The sequence below is a fragment of the Bactrocera latifrons genome, unplaced genomic scaffold (genome assembly GCF_001853355.1).
Source record: "Bactrocera latifrons isolate USDA-ARS-PBARC rearing strain unplaced genomic scaffold, ASM185335v1 scaffold_68, whole genome shotgun sequence".
Classification (NCBI taxonomy): domain Eukaryota; kingdom Metazoa; phylum Arthropoda; class Insecta; order Diptera; family Tephritidae; genus Bactrocera; species Bactrocera latifrons.
The window spans coordinates 1,168,225-1,185,992 of NW_017537356.1; the positions used below are offsets into that span (position 1 = coordinate 1,168,225).

The 17,768-nt window shown below is 38.5% G+C and overlaps 1 protein-coding gene across 1 annotated transcript; it reads left to right on the forward strand.

Annotated features, from left to right (window-relative positions):
* The first annotated feature begins 2,028 nt into the window (after positions 1-2,028).
* Positions 2,029-3,267, forward strand: LOC108975631. The gene has a single exon (XM_018944254.1). It carries the CDS (start codon positions 2,029-2,031, stop codon positions 3,265-3,267), a length of 1,239 nt encoding a protein of 412 aa, XP_018799799.1.
* Positions 3,268-17,768: the final 14,501 nt, after the last annotated feature.

Below are 17,768 nucleotides of genomic sequence, written 5' to 3' on the forward strand. Positions count from 1 at the left end.
GAAAACGCCGGAGGCCCTAGAAAGTAAGTACTGCATATACTTGTTCAGTGGCATAAGCTGAGTCGATTTAGCCATGACCGTATGTCCGTTTGTATATACGTAAACAAGTGCCTCAAATTGAAATTTTGCACACTTCTTTATCTCAAAAAAAAAAAAAAAATCGATATTGGATCACTTGAGCATATAGCTGCCATACAAACTGAACTATCGGAAATCAAATCATTCTAAAGGAAACATATTCATTTGACGAGATATCTTCAAGAAATTCAGGCGTCGCTACAATCGGGAGAAAATAGTGATCATATCAAGATACATAATTTCTAATACTTTCTCTTTACAAATGAGTTATTAAAACTTTTACACAAATATTTGCATGTGCTGAGAGCCACAAAGTTACCACTTCTAATGCATTTCATATCTGTCTTAAGATGACGCGCTACTGTTTTACATTCTTCAACTTGACAGACCGCAGGAACGCACTTTCTCGTTGAAACTGTCACATTTGCGCACCATTAACTCGAGTACTCATTAGGAAAGATTTTATATGCAAATGTGTTGGAAAATCACTGAATTGTGTGAATCGGCGTTAAACGACTGAAAACTTTGCTAATTGTCTGTCCCTAATTGCCTTGCGGTTTGGTCGGCTTTAAAATTGTCTAAAAAATCAAATCCGCTCACAAAAAATTCAATCCGTAACCAATGCGGTCGTCGAAAAGGACATTTTTGAACTAATGACGTGCAAAGGTACACAGATTTTACCATACCTACACATATGTACATATCCATACAATAGTGAGTTCGTAAGTATGAATATGTCTTTGAAGGATTTATATGTAAATTTTGTTTCTTCTGTTGTTGAAACATTTTAAAGTAAGTTGTACTACAAGAAAACAGAAAGTGTGTTCTAAAGTGCTGTGCAAAAATAGAACTTTTTTAAACCAAAATTTATTTGACAAATGGTGTGGAAAGAAGGATCCCATTGCATTAAAAAAACTAAGAAAATTTGTAATGAGCTGTAATGAGAGGTTTACTCGCCACAGGAAGCAAAGGTGAGGGTACTACGTAGTTGCACCAAAATTGAAGTTATGAAGAATAATACAACAATGGAAAGTTATTCAGCCTAAACGACGATTTGATATTTCCTATCTACATACTTATGTAATAGGAATACTAATTTAATAGAACTGACCAGCGATTTCTGCTTGCTCACAGCAGGTACATGTCTAAATTCGTTAAACTATGCTAGACATTACAATCTGTTGCACTCGGTGCAATTTTGATGAAAATTATCGCAGGAAACAAGTGTCGCATTTAGCTTTAATAAATGTCGTCGTCGAGGAGACAATTTGTTTTTTTTTAATATATTAACTACATTTTAACATGCAAAAGCACTGTTGCATGCCTCCATTAGCTTTAAGGGAGACGGTCTGCTTCGAAATCTTGACACCCCAGTAATGTGGAAATTATAGTCTAACTAATATAACGAAAACCACTTCCTCTGTTATCCTAATTTTTTCCCATTTACTACCCACGATAGGATCTTTCCCATATACAGGACTTTCAATTTGCCACTATGACTGCAGGAATGTGTGTGTGTGAGTTCAAACGAACAATCACAAGATTTTATCGCGCTGCTTGGCAGGAAGGGCATAAGGAAATGAGAAAAGGAGCACACGCAAAGGTGCATCAAAGCAGCTAATAGACACAAACAATGCAATGTCCTTCGTTGCCAGACGGCTCTCACCGAGTCGGGAGCACACGGAATTCCGTCGTTGCACTATACTACTCGCTTTTGTTAGCATGACTTCAAGAGCGCCGCCGACTCTTTACTCACAACGAGAAGAGCACATTACGCAATGAGAGGTCGATTTAGTAAAGAAAACGGGGTTGCTATGTTAATGGACATGGCGAGTATAAAAGCGGTTTCGCGCGCGTTGACTAATCAGTTTGTCAGCAAATGTTAACGAGAGCATATATATTAAGACGTTCTGAAGCTCAAATAATATTAAAAAATATATATATATAAATATGTTAAAGTGGACGGCATCAGCGCAGAAGCTGAACCAGCTTACACCAAGTATCCGAACGGCCACCACATCGATACGAACACCACATCCATTAGCGGAGGCTAAGCATCGACGGCGACATGCCACCATTAATAACATCGAGAACATACCATATACGTCAACTCCAATGGTGGAGAGAGAGCGTAATAATCCGCTGTTATTTTCTCCATTAACGGATATTTTGAATGTCACACCAAAAGACATGTCGCCTTTAATAGAGCATACACAAGGACGAATTCGAGTCACAAGCACGAATGCAACTGGTAGCCCATTGCGAAATCGACGACATTCAACAGTGGGCCTTTTTCTACATCCGGCACCGACTTACGCATCTACCTTGCCACGCTTCGAGGAAGAATATTCACCGAGTACTGCGCTGCCGACCGGACAACAAGTAGCGCTAAGGGGACTACTGCCTGACCCCTTTATAAGCAATTTACGTTACTTCAACACACCCGAGTTGGCAAAACGGAGACAAAAGGAGGACTTAGAGAAACTAAAGGCCGCCAGAAAATCATTGCCTAGAAAACTGGAAGCAGATTTTGCAGAGATCGCGAAGGAATGTGGCGAGGAAAAGTTAATGAAGCACATGAAGAACGAGTCACACTCGGCGGGTATGAGCGATCAAACTCTGGATAAGCTAATTGATGCTATTCTAGACTCGGCGCGTAAGGATGAGAAGAAGAAGGTGAAACCGCGCAAGTCTTTTAACCTGCGTCGTCGTACCCTACTCAAAAATCAAGCCGAACAAAAAGTCAGTGAATTGGTTCTTTCACCATCCTATGCTGCAGGCGAGGATCCAGCGAGTGATCTCAGCATTATCTTCGTTGATCAGCAGCCAAAACATGTGATGAAAACAGTGAACGCCACCAAATCACCACTTACTCCGGCGCCAGTAACGCCTCCGCCAGGCACGCCAATATCCACTGACACGCTCCAAAAAATGCCGACGCCCGCACCCACAAGTATTTCAACAACCGATGCCAACTCTGCATACCAACATCATTACCTCCGCTCGAACTTAAGCAGAACACGACTGGACCACACCTTTCTGTTGGAGACGCCTGCGCGACTACCGTTGCAAAGAAAGCGACAACGGCGTAAAACATTAGCAGCGCCAATCGGTAGTACGAAACGCTTGAAAACTGGAGGCACCAACTACTTCGAGGTGGGATTGGCGTTGCCCTCAATCTATGTCTAATATTGTTGCAGCCGTTGCTGTTGTTGTTGTACGAATTTATTTCTGTTTAAGATTCGACTTTTTGTTAATTTGTTGACAAACTAGGGGAAATGCTCACTTATTACGCTTTTAGATTATAAGAAACTTATTTATTTTTAGTACTTAGCTAAATTATGTATATTAAATATTTACTTTTAAGTTATATACTTTATTTAATGAGTTGTCATACATCATTACCACCGGTCTGAATATGCATCATCACCTATCTCAACACATTGGTGAACACAATGAGGCTTGAAATAAATATATTTAATATGAAAAAAGCAAATTGTTTGAATTTCCAGATTCTTTGCTCTCAAATAAGAATTTTAAATTTCGGAATGGCTTAAAAAAGCATTTAACAGCAATGTCTGATCAACAAATTGATAACTTCATCAGCTGAAAGCGCAGCAAATTAATTTCAAAGTATTGACAGAAATTTCAATACTTCCGCTTTTCAGTAGACACACACACACAAATTGATTATTTGAAGATTTGATAAGCCAGTTGCGGAGGAAGGTTAAAATTAAATAGATACATTTTTTTATTACTAAAACAGGTTGTTTCTTGTAGAGCAAGGGTTAAACGAGCGAAAAAATTTCGGAAATAAAGAGCACGGCTCAAAACGTTTTAGTGAGGGCGTGGATAAACGCAGCTGTTCATACTACGAAAATTAAGAACAGTAGATAAAAAGGAATATTTCCGGTTTTTGAAACTTAGCGAAATACGCGCATGTATTTACATTATTTTTCGACATTAACAAAGAAAGTTGTAAATGAGACAGTAATGATTTTTATGCATCAGAAGTTGACTTTCTCGATCTAGCCAAGAAATTACTGAACTACTAGGTTTTAAAGCAACTTATTAGAAAAATATGATTAGATCACCTAAGACTTACTTGTTGCGATTAATGCTTGCACTTAACGAACGAGTCTCCCAGTTAACATTGTTTTTATATACATACATACATATGTATATTTGAACTTTAACAACATTCTGTTCTTAACTCTTTGTCGTTTCCGCCCGCATATTCTACGGTCCCTTTGGAGCAATGGCTTACTAGATGTAACAATTCGTAACTGTAGCAGCTAACAGTAAAAGGTAGGCATATGCAACGCCTATCAATTAGCTAACGCAATTGTTTACTTAGGCTCGTTAATACCAACAATCCGTAATACGCTGACGATCAGGTGCTTCCCGTTGGCACATCTATTCATAAAAATTGTTGGCACGCTTACATCGTTATAGTTCACTTTTTCAGTTACTCCTTATTTGAAAACTTCGGTTGTTGCACGCACATCTCTGCATGCCTGCGTCTTCGCAGCTGTCACCAAATTCGGGCGATCAATTAGTACGACACTTGTTGGCACTGAAATGCCTTCTCTTGTCTACAACAATTTCATTTTCTACCAGCATTTTTGTTGGTTACACCACATTTACTATTAAGTAATCCTGTTTTTCCAATGACAGGTTTTTCTTGTCTACACATTTCGTAGTTTCTGCGAGTTTTTCCCTCATAACGGGGGTTTGTTTTGTTTCAAATGCGTAACGGATTTGGATTAGAATTCTGCTTGCCAGTTGGGCTCGGTGGCAGTGTCATGCTTGCTGTTGGGAGTAGGAGTGGTTGTTGCCTACAATCGCGCACGTGGCTGTTGTTTAAAGTTACCGATAAATTGAAATTTCCTATGCGAATTGCCGGACGATTTAAATGTGTTGCCGGTTTCGCTATGGTGTTTCGTAGAATTGAAACCTGCTGCTTGTTTCTTATAGCATACACAATTGGTCAATTGGATTTGTGGTTCAGAAGGCGTCACCACGTTACCTTTCTAATTGAATAATTGCTTTCCATTTGTATCTGGTTAGAAATGCAAGGTGTTTTCAATGAATTTGAAGTGTTCCAAAACATGAACAGGGTTGCAAAATTGTAAAATGTTCAATACATCATCTTCTCAATCTTTGTTATATTTCTTGACAAATCGGCTCCTTATTGGGTAATGATAAAATACCTTCAACCGCAAATTGCCACAGATGCTGCCATTTTAATTGATATTAACTTAGATAATTCATTTATATCGTCAATCAAGTTGTCAAAGTACTCGCTTCCAGGTCTTGAATCAGCTGTGTCGTTGCCTTAAGGCATATTCCGCGTCTTGGGGTAGACAGGCAACAGTACTCTGAGATTTTGCGTGCTTCTTTGGATTCGTACTCCCCTAGAGCTGTGCATCCTTTACCACGCTTCGCGTACACATGCGTTTTGTTGTTTTTACTGCGCTTATGTAGTGGCAGGGCGTGATTTAATTTCGATTTCAATTCATATAATACTGGTTGCCAAGGTTGGCAGTTTGCTTCCGCTGTTTCGCAGTTGCACCTTTAGGCTGCGCAGTTGCTTCAAGCAACGACTGATTCCTGTCTGCCTCTGCGCCTTTGCGGTCGTTGCCGCGGGCAATTTTACGAGTTTCTTCGACTGACGGCTGACGTTGCACCAATTTCTGCGCAAAAATTCGAAAGGAGTTCGGTCGGTGTGCAATTTGTAGTTTGCAAAATTAAGGAAGCATCTGTGGCTATGACCTACGTATGCATGTACCTTCGTCTACTTATTCCACAATTTTCAGCGCAAATCCAGTTCATAGTCGCACTAAGCTACGCTTTGCAATGCATATCCTTGCATTCTTCCTGTGAGTATGTTTTGTCATTGGTGTTTATTCGAGCACCAAAGCGTATCCACAATATTTACTTAAGCAGACATATGAACACAAAAAGGTTTTTTGACGATTGTTTGCATACTTTCGAAGTCCTTTTCTCCTTTGGTTTAAGACATTATCCTTTGGGTACATTTATAGTGATTTATTGAAAATATTCAAACTCGTTTCCAATGCAAAAAAAATCGCTAATTTCTGCGTGTATAAACAATTTTCAATCAGCAAACATTTTATTTCCGTTACCAAAATCTGTGCCTCGCTGTTGCTAATACAAATACCGCCTTAATTATCTTCACCACACATTTCGTTTATTTGCAACCACAGGAGCCCTGCATTCTACCACTAAATTTTAAAAATCTCTTAAATTTAATCTGCCCCGGATGTGTTACCAGGCAACTACTTCCAGCCTCCACGCTGCTAATCAAATCTGCTTAGCTGCTTACGGAGAAAGTAAATCTTCACAGCCACAAACAACTGCGCGAACCCCATCACCCATAGCCTTATGAGCTTGCCGTATTTCCTTCATAAGCTGGTCATTGGAATGGTGCTGCTGTGTGAAAGTAACCAAAATGCAATTATGTATTGGCAAATATTATGCAAACAAAGGTCGAAACATGTATGCAGCGGCAAGCACCTCGCGCACCCTGCCGTGAGCGACGAGAAAAGTATCCTGCCAGCTTTTTGTCTAAATATTCAATTCCAACATTTTTGGAATGAAGTTGTTACTGCATATGATCTAGAAAAGCAAACAAGATGCAAATCCCTTTTTTATTGTCAACTCAAAGCACTCGGCGCCCAGGTTGGTGGATGGTGAGCGTAAGCAAAATCTAATAATTATAATTCGTTTTGTATATCGTTTGTTTATGCGAAGATTTGAGAATGTTCTGCCGCACGCCCCTTCTCAGCATCAGTATCCTGCTGAGCGCGGATGTAGACCACGCCAAGTGAAAGTTGACTCAAACTATGTTAGTTACTTAAAATAATGTTCTTCGAGTTCTGTCTAAGTTCTTTCGTGTTTGCAAACAGCAATATTTGAAATATTAATTAGCGGATTGGGTTGTGGCCTCTGCATGATGGGACCTTTAAGTGCTAACATATATAGACACAAGCCGCACATTTCGCATTCAACTGATTTAAATTGCCAAATAATTAGAGCACACATTGATGCTGTCAATAAGTATGTAAATACAAAACCAAAGCTGGGAGCCATGGACAAACGGCCTGGACTAGTGATTTAAAGTGCTAATCTCTCGATATCCGGCGGTTTTCAATGCAAATTCTAAACAGAATAAAGGTAGGATAAAAGTAAGTGCTATAGACAAATCTATTACCATCTGGAATTTTCGATGGAAATTCTGTCAGAAAAGTGTGTATGGAGTCCCCAGATGTATTTATGATATGAAAGATTTTATTCTATTTCCTGATATCTGCATTATATATAGAGTTTTAAAACCTTTTCTATAGGCCAAGTCGATATTTTCCTCCCATTTGTCGATGTCAACACCTTTAGCCTACTGATGGAGTATTAATTTTTAACCACATATATGACAGTAATAATAATATAAAAATACATTTTCGATATGCGAAAAAGATAATGAAACTTAACCAAAGCAATTAGTCAATCCTTAAAATAAAGTTTTCAATTTCACTATTTCAGCAACTAAAGTTAGGGAACGACCAGCACATTCGGAAAAGTTCTCTCACATATTATCAATTTCTTCAAAATCTTAACTCGCACATACAAGTTAAATTACCTTTTATCGGAAATCTCATTATGTGTGTCGACTCCCACTTGACTTGCGCGTTTTATTGCTACAACAATCCTGCGACTGTGCGTTCGTATATTTCGAAAAGCGCAAAGTTACTGTTTGTACAAATTTAATCTCATCTGCCGCATAATGACAGCTACTCAAAATGATTTGCACATAAATCCTCGTTGAAAGCGGCGCGGCAGTATAATGAGCGTATGGAACGCTTATGCCTTCGCGGCAACAGCGCTGAATCGCACCCTCAATACGTTGCATGATGAATGCATGATTCGCCAGAATATGGAATAAATGCTTTTAGAGGGAGGGTGCGTGTCGAAACGGGGTAGTTGCGCAAAAAACTACATTCATTCGCTATTAAGGAGAATTACAATTAAATATAATATTTTTCGTTTACGAATGAATACTTTTCGCTTTTTCACATTCTTATGCTCCAGAGCATTGAGTACTCTTATGAAATTTGATGAAGTGACATTTAAGAAAGATTTTCAAATAAAAATCACACGAGACTTCATTATTTCGGACCGAACAGACCATTGCTGTAGGTGATTCCACAGGATAACGCACGAAGAATTAGGTGTGCTCTTTTATTACGATTGAATAATAAAAATTGCGCATTCACTGCCACCGAAAAGGACATGCAGAATCTTCACGTCCTCCACATGGGTCCACTGCTGTCAACAGTACTCATATGAAGACATCTGTTTGATGTACAGAAGTGTTTCAAAAAAAAAAAAAACTGAAATGAACAACTGTATTTAGAAGAAAGCCACAGCAGTTATGACAAAAGCACTTGAGGATAGACCAATGGAACAGAGAAAGTAGTCAAGTACCCAAAAGACTCTCAAACTGTTTTCATGCGGCTGTGTCTTTGTAAACGTTGCGAGGCGGTTTTTTGTTTTGGAAATAAAAACGGCAGCGCACTCGAAATAATTCAAACGTCATCATCCATCGATTGCACGCTATTGACAGCTGAAGCATACATATGTGGATGAAGAGTGGTAGACGCCTATCAGTGGCGGTAGTCGGCCTGTAGTTTTCGTAACACGTTACTACCTCATTAAAATGCGCAAAATCCTCGTTGTACAAATAAAATAAATGAAAAGCGAATGCAAGCGAAGTCAAAAAGTTAATGAAGCGCATTCGGCACTTTGCCGCTCCCAATATGCAAATCGAGGGTGCGCATTGCACCATTGCCGGAGGCAGGTTAACGTAGCAGTCGGACCACTGCCCGTAGCTTCAAGCGCAAATCTACTGATTATTTCTATGCTAGCATTAATACCCAACCCATAGCTGCTGATGAGTTATGTAATATAAAAGCGCTGAGGCAGGGTCCGCTGGTTAGCTGGGCGCCTGGGCATGAGATGGACATCACACAACCGCCCTAAAGAGTGATTTTGCTAAGTAAAAAAAAATATGAGAAGTTACGATAGTTACTTTCGTGTGTTTAACCCTCAATGTGGGGTGCCATACTTCTTACCTCAAATGCATTGAAACGCGAATAAAAAATATTTACTATTTATAAAGTGTTAGGAAGCTCGTTTTCCAGCTAGTGAGGGGGAAGGCAACGTTTATTTCCAAACGATTACACATGTCAGCACGCGCTTTCAGCTGTCTTGTCACAAAAATGGGAATAAAAAAAAAAAAAACACGAAAAGATGTAGTGACAGCATACAGCGGCTGCTGACTGAATTTCCACTTTCATCGGTAATTTCCTCCCAAAACAGCATTTAAGTGGAAAACTCATGGGCGGTTGTGACAAGGCGGTCGCTTTGTCAGCGCGAATGAAATGCTGAATAAGTTTAGCGGAGTGAAAACAAGTGACGACTGTTGCGGCACTCGTGCTACCGCTTGGTCGTCCAGCCGCACGCATGCAACTTTATAACTGTTGTAAGTGACATTTAGTTGTCATTGTTGACGGACCAAATTCTACAGTCTGGTAAACGTTTAGACTGGCAGAACAATAACGAACATTTATAGTAGTAAAACAGAAACTTTGACATCTGTGGAATGATTACAATGGTGAAAACTACAATCGGAGTTCAATTGAGTATTAACCGGGCGGTAGGAAAACATGGCACACCAGCGGGGAATTTATTCAACGAACTTTTTATTAAAAATAAATTATGAAGGGGGTAATTAGCGTTTGGAAGTATGAAGAAAAACACTTTTGAGGGAGGAAAGAATAAAACAGATTTTTCTATGACTTCTTCTCCTTTACTGTATAAAAAATGAAAGATTGCCACCAATGAAATTTGTGAAGTTTACGGAGACGATGATGTACCAGTTCGTGCAGCACAATAATCGTTCGCTCGCTTCCGATCTGGAAATTTCGAAATTTCGATTTACACTGATGGAATAATGTCTCTAGCGGAAAAATGGCCAAAAGGTGTTCGATCAAAATAGTACATATTTACTTATTAATTTATTAGTATAAGTATAAAAAATAAGCAGAAGTTTGATACGAATACGAAGAGACATTTTCGACTACCAGAAAATAAGTTACTCAAGCTTTTACAAAAATGCCATGCAGCAATGAAAAGAGATTACTGCGCTCTCACCCAATATATACAATACAATATGTGTTTGTTATGACTTTAGCGCGATACATACCATATTAAAAGCTCACCTTCCCTTTAAATCACTTAAGTTAAGCTAGATATTGCATATAATCCAGTGCGGTCATTGAAACGTCATATAAAGTATTGCGTTCGTTAGACAGGCACGCGCCGATTGACTTAGTATTGACGCCAAATCATGTAAACAGGTTTACGGTCACGTGAGCATGCGTAAGCGCGCGGTTCACCAACCCACTTATTCGTCAATTTAACGGAGCTTAAGAGACGCCGGCATGTTTGTATAACCGTAAAATCAAATATTTGTTGAAAATGCATATGAAATGCAAATAAAAATAACAAATACAAATAACCGCTAGTTCAGAGGGGTGGAAAACTTTGTAAAATTATGAATGTGCTTTGGCAGGATAAGCGAGCGCAGCACAATGAAGAGCATTTTTGAAAATTATGTGAAATCATAAAAGCATTTGTTTGACATAGCTGTGAGCTATTTATGGAAAATGAGTCGGAAAACTCAATAGAGATATGTATTTGCGTTCAATGTGTGTTGGCGCATATTAAATTGAATAAATGCGCCAAATCATGGCGGCCGTTATTGTGCGCGGTAAGAGGCCAAAGGGAAAACTTGTTTGCGCCAAACGCGGTATGAACTGAAGTGAAAGGTGGGTTGAGTTGGGGTGGTGTGTGGCGTGTTTTTAAAGTAGAACAATGCAGGGTGCTACGTTAGCTAACAAACAATGCAAAGCCAATTACAAAAGGCAAGCAGGTTAGGCATGAAGGACCGTAGCTGGTAGGATTAAAACATACACGCCATAAAACGTAGTGCTTCGCCACTTTAGTAGAACGAATTAAATATTTATTAGGAACAATGCACGCACAAATCAACAATAATTTAACTTGAAATATAATGAAGCGGTAACTAATGGTTGTCTGTTTGTCTTATTGCAAAAATTGCTTACAAAGAAACGCGAAGGAATATGTCATTGTCAGCATTGGAACCGCAACAAATGCGTATATCCACAGAAAGTAATGAAAGGTACCCACAATTTAATACTTGTTGGAAATCCCTTAAAAAATTACACGAAGGCAACCAAATGCAGTGAAAAATGCGAGGAAAAAATAACGAAAAAACTCGCGAATTTCAGTAGAAGACTACGCACCCTATCCATTGCGACGGTTCACATGATAGCTGTGGCTTAATGACGTGCCAAGTTCTATATAAAATTGATTAAAAAAAAAAACACTAAAATTGATTTGAAAACAACATTGAAAAAATTAACAACAAAGGGATGATGAAAAATGGTGAAAGCAGGCAGAGGCTGACAGAATAAACATTTGGATTATTAGAAAGTAATGAGGCGCAGAAGGATGCGATATTTGCCTAGAGAAGGAGCCAATGCTTAAAAAGGGAGAAAACCAAGAAAAATGTTACTTGTAAAAAGAGGATTAAAGAAGCGAGCAAAGGCTGAAAAGTTGGCGAACATACATATAGTACCGTGGGTACATAGGAAATATAAAACCATTTTTTATACCATCAGAGAGTATAATTCTCAAAGATAATTATTTACTTTGCAGAAACGCGAGCTATCAAATCAATGGCGTTGCGCTAAACAACAATATAGGAGTACTGTGTAGAATGTGGATTCGTATTCAGTTAAGTTTGTATATAGGCAGAAGCTTACTTAAGTCGAACATATTAGCTAACCCGCAGTAACCAATTCACTTATTATTTATTATAATAATATTTTTTAGTTACTGCTCTACGCTGCCTATTCCAATTTACGGATCAGAAAATAGTTCTCACACCTCTGAATATTATACGCAAACTATTATATCTATTGATGTTCGGTTTGTAAACAAGCCAAGCCCCTAAAAATTTTAAATAATAAAGGTTATAGCTTAGTAGGTTTTTTTCAAAAATATGTACCTAATTCAATGGCGATTTTAACATATTTTTTCACAATAAAAAATGTCCTTTTTTGTTCCCCAAATATGAAAAAGATTTTTGCCAAAGCGGTTAAATTAAGAACAAAAGAATATAAATGAATAAATTATGGCTAACCAAATTTTACCCCAAATTTAACATGGAAATTTTTTGGAAATACGCGTATGTGTACATATACTTGCATATGTATGTATGCATTTGTAATTTTCGCACGGAGAAATTTTCTGAAATTTCAGTTTTTTCAGAACACAGCATACCTTAATTACGTATGTCTAATCGAATTTTGAATATTCTAAATTTAAGGCCAGCTAAAAATTTAGTTATGCAAAAATGTATTATTGAAACGCCACTCAAGCATGGCAAATTTTGCATGTCACAGATGGACATGCAGTGCAAGTCATGATGCGCCGAGATTTGCTTAGGGGATGATGTGCCGAAAAACGTCACAATGCGTTTATTAAAAGTGCAAAATTTATGAGTTTGGCACAGGCCTACGCTGTTACCAAAACAATTCTCTTTATTTTCTTACAGTTTACAAGAATTTATCTTTATGTATTTTACGTGTACTTTATGGCTTTCCCTTGGATGTACTCTGCCACTAAAGCGGAGTTAAGGTGAGGAGGGTTAGTAAGCCGAGATTTGTGACGGTAGATCTCCGTGTATACTTTTGGGGTGTCAGTTTGCCATCAACTGTCAATTGAGTTGATGTTTATGTGTCCAGTATTGTTTTCACAGCTCATGTTATTTCACCGCACAACAACAGCAACAGTGTTAATAGAGACATGAAATATGCTCGTAAAATTTAATTTGCGATTTGATGCGTTTTAGACTGAGTATGGAAAATAAATGCGAAACTGTCATGAAATCATAAAATGTGACTGTTGACAAGCTGGAGTACCTTTTATTTCACAATTTCTTAAGCAGAATAGCATTGAATGCATACGCTTCTAAAGAATGTGGAGATTTTAATAGTAATAAAGATGCACATCACAATAAAACTGTATGAAAATGAAAACACATGTCGAAAGTGAACGGAATGATTATTAATGAACAATATGCAAAAACCAAAAATAACTACAAGAAAAGCAGTCAAAAATCACTCGGAAAATGAGAGTCAAGTTAAAAGCAAAACACATTAAATTAGAAAAAGAGAGTACGTCTTATGACGTACCTTTGTAAATGGCTATTCTGGGTCAGTAGAAACCGTTGCAGGAGAGGGTGAGTGAGTGAGCTTATTTACGGATGGGTCAGAACTTAGTAGGAAGGTTGATTGAGAGGTGTATTGTCGGAACTCCCTATCAACTACAGTTTCAGCCTACCTGACTATTAGCTTTGGCTGCATATAGCAGTCCAAGTGCGACATTAGAATCAGACATCTGACCTAAATTAACCTTATAAACGACTATATGTAGAGTAAATAATATGTCAACTTCAGTTAAATAAATTTAAATTTAATAAATTTCATTCAAGGCTATGGCTCATTATACATGTTTGATGAATACCCATCACCTGGTTACAAACGTCATGTAACAATAAAACTAGCAGTCTTCAAACCGCCAGTTTAGTTCAAATAAAAAGTTCGGGAGCTTTAACCAGCAACTGAATTATGAAGTGTTGAAAAGGGTTGCCCCTCACCTTGCCGGCATGAGTAGCTGCTCTGTGACAGCTCCACATTTTATAGTTCCAATGAATTAACAGCATAATGCGGCCATATGGTTGCGCTATTTTCAGCTGTGGGATTCGCTCATAAATTATACAAAACGCTTGGTTACGCTTCCTGAAAACTGTATGTTTTTTACGTTAAATTTACATAAATTTAATTCTTTTGTAAAAAAAAACCGAACGTCTTCGCATTGAAGACACGTTTCGTCGTATAGCACGTTCATGTGTATGCCTTGTGTCTTTTGTCTGATTGTTAAGCATTTTAGATAAGCATCGACAAGTAGACGATAACGGTTGAAGTGCCAACCGCTTAGCGGTGGCGGTAGTGAGGGAGACATTGATAGTGACAAGCATTTTAGTTGAGCACACGCGTCAAGTAAACCACCTTACTAGCACCACCAACAGCACTAACAGGGCACAAACCTTCCCTTTTGAGACTCATCACAAGAAATACTGCATAAATTAACCTTGCCAACTGTTAGAACTTGAAAATTCTATTGCAACCATACACAGTTGTTTTGGCACTCACACACTAACACATAATTCCAACAATTTTACTATCTACATTACACACAACCGAGTGGTGCAAGCACCTGAGCGTTGGTTGGCAACCCTTGATGACCGTGTGCCATATGTCCACGTGTCAGCGAATGCGCCTACGAAAAACGCCAACAACGCGCATGTTGTGCAAATTTACGCCCTCGCTCTGAGCACACGACCAAAAGCGACACACACACGCATAAATGCGCACATGCGCATTTGTGTGAATTTAAGCAGCATTGCGAAACCATAAGCGCCTCGTACGCGGAATGTCCTGCTTGACCGCAATTCAGCTAGCTGTGCGCCCACAACCGCTTGGCTTTGTTGCTGTTGACTTGCAGCTTTTCTATCGCTGTGCTCATTGCCTGGCGTGGTGGTAACAGCGTACATAATTGTCGCTGTGGCCTAATTTAAATTATTGTGATTAATACAATGCCTTTGTGTAGTTTGAACAGCGAGTGCTTAGCATCCAGGCGTTGTAATGTGGACAGTGCACATTCCGAGGGTGACCGCAGGCTACTTATAGACTTCGTTGTGCACTAGTTTGGTCTCGTTTGTTGAATTAGTATTTTTGGTCAGTTATGTAATTGGATATATGAGCATACAATATTGAATGGAAATTAATTGGTCACGCGCTCAAACACTTTTTGTTTAATATAAAACGCGTTGTCACAAGTAAGTTGTGTGAGCGTTAACGGTAATTTGCACAAAAATATTAATACACCACTAATTGTAGTACTTTGAACTATCCTAAACGAAATTAACAATGGACCCAAATTTTTTTTCGATTCCTTAATAAAGCAAAAGCATAAACAAGTACTGTCTAATACATACTTATATACACATATGTGTATCTCGAGAGGCTGTAAAATCAGAAAATCTGCAACTACTTGATTAATGTATACGCATTTGAGCCGTTGGCCAATTCATTAACCGACGCACAAACCGCACATGCCACCCGTTGACGTTTAGGCATGGATAGTTTTCACTGCCACGTGAGATGAACCATTAATCATTTCATTGAACTGAATTGATCACTCCGAACTGTGATCATCAGTTTTTGTTGACAATTTCAACGCTCAGCACTTGGCAAGGGCTCAAATAAACTATGTGTATATGCCCGCTGCTATTTAGAAAAAATGTCATATGTATGTCGAATGTTTTTAAATCGTGATGCCATGTGGTGCACTGAGGGCAGGAGAAATGTGTCCAACTGTCGAACTTCATGTGGTCGGTTTGATCAAAACCGATTTGATTTTTAAGATTACTAGCATTTTGTATAGCATAGGAGCATAGGCGCCGGCGCTCATCCCTAGTGAAATATGAAAGTCGTGTCCACTACACTTCAGATACTTAGCACGAAATTAGCCTTCGAAAAATTGTAAAGAGTTTTTTCAGCACTCTACAAAAGGAGTCATGTGAGTTCGTTTCAAGTGGCTTATTGTTGCTTTGAAGTAGTCATAACAGCTTAGTAAATGTGGAATAGTACATTTACATGCAGCATTCACAATCTGAGTATTTTGTCAACCCAAATTCTGGCTATCGTTTTCGTATAATAACCACGAGCTGCTAAAAGTTATGTGACCTATTGTGAACCTCATTTACTCTACTCTCCTTCCTTCCTCTTACAATCTTATCGCCTTAATTATTACACAATTCATATTGGACATGGTTCTAATATTAAATTATTCACATTTTTACGAGTGTTCTTTCAGTTTATTTGCTTTTTTATGAGCTTGTCCGAAAAACCTTACATGAAAATAGCAACAAAAAAATGCGACGAATGGACGACCTTTTCTGCTTGTGATCAAATGTGTGCCGAAGACACTGTTAGGCTTGCACTGCGAGGTACTTTTTACGACCGAATCCAGGCAGCAGTTTGATTTTCAATTTTTTATGGTGATTTTCTGTATCTCGTGAATGAAAAAAAAATACGCAAATGGACCGTTAATTATGCAATTTGATTGGGGAAATTCGGTGCGGTTCATTAACTGGCATTCACAATGTATTTGGTTGGTCGAAATTTCTAATTTATTGGCAATTAACCAAAACATTTGAGAATATTTTTTATGCCGTTTTGGCATACAGACATTCTGCCATACGAAATGAGCTTACGCTTGGTTTTTGGTTTGCTTTGCACTAATTTCTAACCACTGTATTCTCTGTATACTTATATACTGTTACTAGAGTATCAGTTGGGTAGCGTATATTCGCTAAATAGAACAATTAAATAACTATTTCAGAGGTGACACTTTTCCTCTCCCGCAAACTCCCTTTCAATTAACCACCTGTTCAAAGCACCCGTTGCACTCTCAGCATGGTGAGTGTGTGGAAGTAGTAAAGCGACGCTATAAAATTCTCATTAGCAGCCGATAAGATCAAATGTCCTGCACTGCGGTATCATACATACGTTGTTGACGTAACGTCCGGTGAAAGCAGCACAGACCGAGCAATTGAATTTCCCACGACACGATGGCTGAACACTAAAAACATTTTAATGTACTTGTAATGGAGTGGAATGGAGTAACCCAGTCCAAACGCGGACGCAGAGGTCACGTGAAATTTCAATCAAATACAGCCACATTGATATTCGATGTGGATGTATACCCAACTTAGGTGTAATCAGCGAAGCATGGAGCCCGTTTTTCATTTTAAAACACAAATTCCGGGCCACTCAATTCCCCGTGGTTGACGTCTGACCACACATAAATTCATATAAAATTTTGAAAGAATGTGCAAATAAAATAAATGTGAAAATTTATGACATGTCTGACGGTGGTGGTGGCGAATTTGTGAGGAAAGGTGAGAGAAAGTAAAATAAAGGTATCGTTGGATTTGTGGCTGTTATGAGTATCTTAAATAATATTTACAGATTATGGTTGCTATAATAAATATTAGCTGGCAGTATAAGCAGATTTGAATAAGGTTTGTATAGAAAAAAGATGAGACCGCCTTTGGTTGCTTGGCTGCGTGGTAAAAGTGATTAAGCCATAACCGTACTTTGAATGTCACTTGGCTTATAACAGAAAGTGTGCGTATATATATATATATATATGAGCAAAGGTAGGTTTTAAGTAATTTAGCCGGCAGTGAATTTTCGCTGCATGATTTGCACAGCTGCCCACTGTTCTCTTTGTCGCTACTGTCAGTCAAAACACATAAAATTTGCCAAAAATCGAAATTGATAAGCGTGCAATATTGCTACTGTTTCTGGTTCTATATTTCGTGTGCGGTCATCGGTACAGCTGCTCGCCGTCGTTGTAATACAACATAAACAAAAACAGTTATAAAGCAA

Excerpts from the sequence above, each read along its gene's own strand:
- LOC108975631 (XM_018944254.1), top strand. The coding sequence starts at position 2,029 with ATGTTAAAGTGGACGGCATCAGCGCAGAAGCTGAACCAGCTTACACCA.